At 42.2% G+C, this 5,910-nt stretch overlaps 1 protein-coding gene across 1 annotated transcript; it reads right to left on the bottom strand.

Annotated features, from left to right (window-relative positions):
* Nucleotides 1-4,560: 4,560 nt before the first annotated feature.
* On the bottom strand, nucleotides 4,561-5,511 carry LOC115275051 (olfactory receptor 10H4-like). The gene has a single exon (XM_029918639.1). The coding sequence runs from the start codon at nucleotides 5,509-5,511 to the stop codon at nucleotides 4,561-4,563; it is 951 nt and encodes a 316-aa protein (XP_029774499.1).
* Nucleotides 5,512-5,910: the final 399 nt, after the last annotated feature.

The following is a 5,910-nucleotide window of genomic DNA, read 5'->3' as shown; positions in this document are numbered from 1 at the left end:
TGGTACCTAACCTTCTAATTTCTGTATAAGTCTAATTACATGAAATAGAAGTGGGGGTTTTGATTTTTTACTTTGCTTTTCTGTTTGGAGTATCATTGTAACTACTGTATTGTAAATGATGGAAAATAATTGCATATGTTAAAAAAATAAATTGTATTAAAAAAAGAGAAATCAGTTGCATTCTTATATACGAAAAATGAAGCAACAGAAAGAGAAAGCAAGAATCTGATCCCATTCACAATTGCATGAAAAACAATAAAATACCTAGGAATAAACCTAACCAAAGATGTAAAAGACCTGTATGCTGAAAACTATAGAAGACTTATGAAGGAAATTTAAGAAGACACAAGGAAATGGAAAAACATTCCGTGCTCATGGATTGGAATTACTTTAAACAAGAACACACAGGAGCTTTGTGGAGAACAATGAAACCTCTAACAGACAGGAAACATGACAGGTCATGCGAGTAAGTGGATGAAAGGAAACGACAATACCAGAAAGATGTTCATTCTACTCCATTTTAATCAATACATTCTATGTAATCTTCTCAAAAGTATCCAGTTGGATTCTTGAGAAAGAAGTAAGCTTATTCCAAAATGTTTATGAAAAATAAGGACCCCTGAACAACTGAGTCCATCTAGAAATGAAGAGTGACAGGAGGTGGGGGGAGATTGCCATCTGAGATATGGAGACATGGCATGGAGTCCTGGGAACAAAGCAGTGTATGGTTAGTGCGAGGACAGACAATGACCCAGGGTTCCGGATGCAGATCTTGGAGATAGAGACATTCACACATGGTTCCCGTCACACCACAAATCATTTGGAAAAGAGATGAATTGTTTAGGGGATGCTGTTAAGGAAAGTCTCTATACAAACAAAAACCGAAACTAGCCTCTCAGTACCCCTCCAAAAAGAGAATCAAGATAGATTAATAACGTAATTGTGAAAGATTAAAACAAATCATGAGAGACTTTTGAATGCTGAGAACAAACTGAGGGCTGATGTGGGGGGAAGGGGAAGGGGGCGCGATGGTCATGGAGGAGGGCACTTGTGGGGAAGAGCACTGGGTGTTATATGGAAACCAACTTGGTAATAAACTATTAATTAAAAAATGTAGCTAATGAAAGCAAGTGTAATAGGATCTTTGTGCTCCAAGAACAGGAAACACATTCCTTAAAAAGAAAAAGAGCACAAACCGTAAGTAAAAAAGATCAACTCTATTACATCAAAATTCTGAATCCTTTTATCCAAGAGCATTGTGGATAAAGATAACAGATGACAGAGAATAGGAAGCTGTTTGCAATAAAAGTAAGCTCTAGAGCTCTGCCTACAACCTACAGCCTATAGTTAACAATACAATAGTGCACAATTAAACACTTGTTAAGAATATAAATACCGATCTTGTATTCTAATCATCAAACTTGCTAAGAGACAAGATCATAATATTCCCAACACTAAAATGACATGATGATCATGTGACCAGGTAGACTGCTAGCTATCAGTGCAGTGGTGACCACATTATGATAAGTAAACATACCAATTCAACACACTGTATCCCTTAAATTGACACAGTGGTATTTATTAAATAGATTTCAATAAAAAAAAGAACTTGTTAAGAGGGTAGATCTCCTTGAGAGTTACTAACACACACACACACACACACACACACACACACACACACAGAAGGGGACATAAGGAATCTTTGGAGGTGATGGACACCTTGATGTGGGGATGGTATCACAATTGTAGGCATATGTCCAAACTCATCAAAATGTACACATTAAATGTATGCATATCTTTGTATATTATGCATACCTCAGTCAAGCTGAAAAAAACCCCCACTGATCAGAGACTAATATCTATAATCTACAGTGAGAAAAAAGAGAAATGAAGGAACGAAGAGAAAAAGGACAGGCATGGTGATAGAAAGTGGGCAATAGGGAGGAACAGGTAATTTGCTGCTGAGGAAATTCACTAGGTGAGCAGCAAACAAGGACATGAGTGGCTTGTTAGCAAGGAGAGGAATTCAGTTTACAACAACAACACTGGGGACTCCTTGATGGCTCAGTCAGGTGGGCGTCCATCTCTTGATTTCAGCTCAGGTCATGATCTCATGCTTTGTGAGTTCAAGCCCCGCATTGGGCTCTGCATATATACATGTCAATCCTAGTGGTTTTGTTTCTCTGGGGAATCCTGAATAATACTCTGTCTAAAGAGATGAGTTTGAGATCTACCAATCAATTCCTGGTGGTTTCCCCTTTGTGTAAGCATTTCTGCCAGTTCAGCCTCTGCAACTCAGCTAATTTTGTAATGAAACTGAATAACATTTAATGTCAGGATGGCATTTCACAGATCAGTTTCTGGGACTGCTGTAACAAACTATATAAACCACGTGCCCTGAAACCACACACTTCTCTCCTCCTCTGTGCTGGAGGCCAGAAGCTGAATCAGGGTCACCAGGTGTTAGTCGAAGTGTGAGCAGGGATGCTTCCTTTGGGTGGGATCAGGGAAGAATCTGTCTCCTACTTTCCCAGCGCCAAGGCAGCATGCATTCCCTGGCTCATGGTTCCTGCCTCAGCGACTCCAGTTGCTCCTTCTGGTGTCACATCCCTTATTTCTCCCTGTCTCTGGTTCCTCCTGTCCCCCTTGTATAAAGACACTTGCAAATATAGCAGCTCTCTGGGTGATCAGGGTAATCCCCCTGTCTCAGATCCCTAACTGCATCTCATCTGCACATTCCCTTTTGCTGGACAAGGGAACACAGCCACAGGCTCTGGAGAAGCACATCTTAGGAAAGGCGGGGGCATCAGTCAGTAACAATGGTGGAGGGCACTTGGGGGGAAGAGCACTGGGTGTTGTATGGAAAACAATTTGACAATAAAATATTATGAAAAAAAATAATAGGTAAAATAATGAATGAAACCCCCAAATTGCTGTAGCCAATTTGACAAGGTCTCATTGTCGGTGTTAATGAGGAAAGTGTCCCAGGAACTCCTCTGGAGTCAGTGTTTCCCTCTGGCTGTGTGAAAGGGGTGGGAGCCTAGGGCTGTACCTGCCCTCCTTCCTGAAAGGGGTCTCTTCCTTCTAATGGCAGCCTCTCCTCCTCCTCTCTGCAGACACCTGAGAGAGGTGGGTTCCTGAACCCAAACTGCACACACATGCACATTGTAATCGATTCCTGCTTCCTGCCTTCACGGCGCTGTGGCCTGGGAGAAATTATCTATCAGATTTGCATTTTTCTGCATTTCAAAAACATGAATAGGAATAGGTGTGGGATATATCTAAGTGTGGAGAAAGAATTATTTATTTTGAGACCTAGAAGAGTGAATGCATAGGAAACCCTTTCAACAACATTTGGCAAAGGACAGGCACTCATATGTGACAGATATCCTTAGGTTTATTATTATAAAACACTCTCTGCCTGCCACTCCAATATCTGCCACAGCTTTGAGTAAGAATTTACATCAATGGAAGATCCACCTCCTGGAGCTCAAATATATGATTTCCCAAACTCCAACATGGGAGTCAGATACACCTAAAATTGCATGGTGGTGGTGTGACCTCCACCACCATTTCTCATCTGCATCCAGACCCTTGACCTCTCTTTGTCTCATCTTGAGATAGCACTGTGCCTTCTAGCACATCCCATAGATAGATTCAAGTAAACACAGGAATAAGAAATCTAGGTTTTATTGAAAGTAATATGGGAAAAAAGGGAAAAAGAATTTCTTAAGATGTCAGAAAGCAACACCCTTTTCACATTCTGTATGTTCCTTCTCAAGTACTGAATCTTCTCCCCTTTCTCTCTCTGTCACTCTGGCTCTCTAACGTTCTTTCTCTACCTTGCATCTGACATCTTTCACTCAACTCATATCAACACAAGAATCTTTAAGGTCTGTCACCTCCAAAGAAGGCAGAAACTATAAACATGGAACCATCTCCTTAGTATAAAATAGTGAATGCTCTTTTGTGCATTTGTTATAATTAAAAGGTAGTACTTACACAACACTGGACACAGTGCCTGATAAGTGTGTACACTTACTTGCAAATATAGAAGCCTTGTCCAGCAAAAGGAAATGTGCAGATGAGATGCAGTTAAGGACCTGAGACAGGTGGATTACCCTGATCACCCAGAAGGGCTGCTATAACCCTATTGATGGTTGAATTTACAATTATGTTTATTTTTGTTTATTCCTATGCTGAGGGAAATTTGAGAAAGTCCTCTCTTGCTTGTCTATTCAAGAAGAACCATGGGCATCAGTGCCCAGACATATCCAAGTGATGCTCCCCACTGGTCCTTAGAGAGATAACACATTCGTAGACAGAGGTAATGGGAAGGAGTTCATTGCATGGAATCAAGAACAAGAGATGCTGATCATTAGAGCCTATGCAAAAGGGGAGTAAAAGAATGGGAAAAACTAATACCTATCCTGCTCCAACACCCTATGCATCCAACATTACCTATTAAGTATTTCCATATACTGAATTCCTACAACTCTCCCCTAGGGACAATCATTATTCTCAGTCCTACAGTCATATTCCTTACCACTAAACTGGCCATCAAGAGCTTAGAGGAATGAGTTTTCTCTGGATGTTTTTCTTTATGGCATTCTTGAGCTCCTTATTTCTGAGGCTGAAAATGATGGGGCTGAGAAAGGGGGTGAAGACTGTATAGGTGGTGGCCATCAGTGTGTTACTGTCCATAGAATGGGGGCCCTTGGGCTTGAGGTAGATAATGGAGGCAAAGCCATAGTGCACAATGACCACAGTGAGGTGGGACACACAGGTGGAGAAGGTCTTGTGCCTGCCCTCAGCAGAGGGGATCCTCAATATGGCGGCCACAATGAAGACATAGGAGATGACAATGAGGAATAAACAGCCCATCAGAGCTGAGACACACACCAGGATCACACCCAAGGTGACAGAAGAATTCTCATTCCCACAGGCCAATTTTAGAAGGGAAAGCACGTGGCAGAAAAAATGGTGGATCACGTTAGACCCACAGAAGGTGAGGTGAAAAACTATCAGGGTCACCATCATCCCCATGACTGAACCACCAGCCCAGGTCCAGGATATAAGGCGGGCACAGCCACGGTTGCTCATGAGCACATGGTAGCGCAGGGGGTGGCAGATGGCCACATAGCGGTCGTAGCCCATGATCATGAGAAGGAAGGAGTGTGTGAAGCCGAATGTGAAGGAGAAGAACATCTGGCTGGCACAGGCTGCCCACGTGACGGTGTGGTGGGTAGAGAGCATGTCAACCAGCATGCGAGGGGTGATGACAACAGTGAACAGGATCTCGGAGGTGGACAGGGCACACAGGAAGAGGTACATGGGCGTGTGCAGGCTGTGCTCTCTCCACACGGTGGCCATGATGAGGAGGTTGCCCAGTAGTGTGAACAGGTACATGAGCAGGTACAGCAGGAAGAAGGCAGGCAGGAGATGCCTTGGGAAGTTGGAGAATCCCATGAGGATGAGTTCAGTCACCATGCTATAGTTCTGACCAGCCATGGGTGCTGCATCTGGTGAGATCGGAAAGGGAATGAAAATCACAGTGTATTCCATGAATGACAAGGATGATTCAGCATTAGAAAACTTATCACATGTTTGGTTAGGTTTATTCCTAGGTATTTTATCGTTTTTCGTGCAATTGTGAATGGGATCAGGAATAAACCTAACCAAAGATGTAAAAGACCTGTATGCTGAAAACTATAGAAGACTTATGAAGGAAATTGAAGAAGACACAAAGAAATGGAAAAACATTCCATGCTCATGGATTGGAAGAATAAACATTGTGAAAATGTCATTATTACCCAAAGCAATTTACATATTCAATGCAATCCCCATCAAAGTTGCACCAGCATTCTTCTCAAAGCTAGAACAAACGATCTTAAAATTCATATGGAACCA

Source organism: Suricata suricatta, chromosome 12 (genome assembly GCF_006229205.1).
Source record: "Suricata suricatta isolate VVHF042 chromosome 12, meerkat_22Aug2017_6uvM2_HiC, whole genome shotgun sequence".
Lineage (NCBI taxonomy): Eukaryota > Metazoa > Chordata > Mammalia > Carnivora > Herpestidae > Suricata > Suricata suricatta.
Note: the sequence above shows the minus strand (reverse complement) of the source record. Positions and strands in the feature narration are given on the sequence as shown.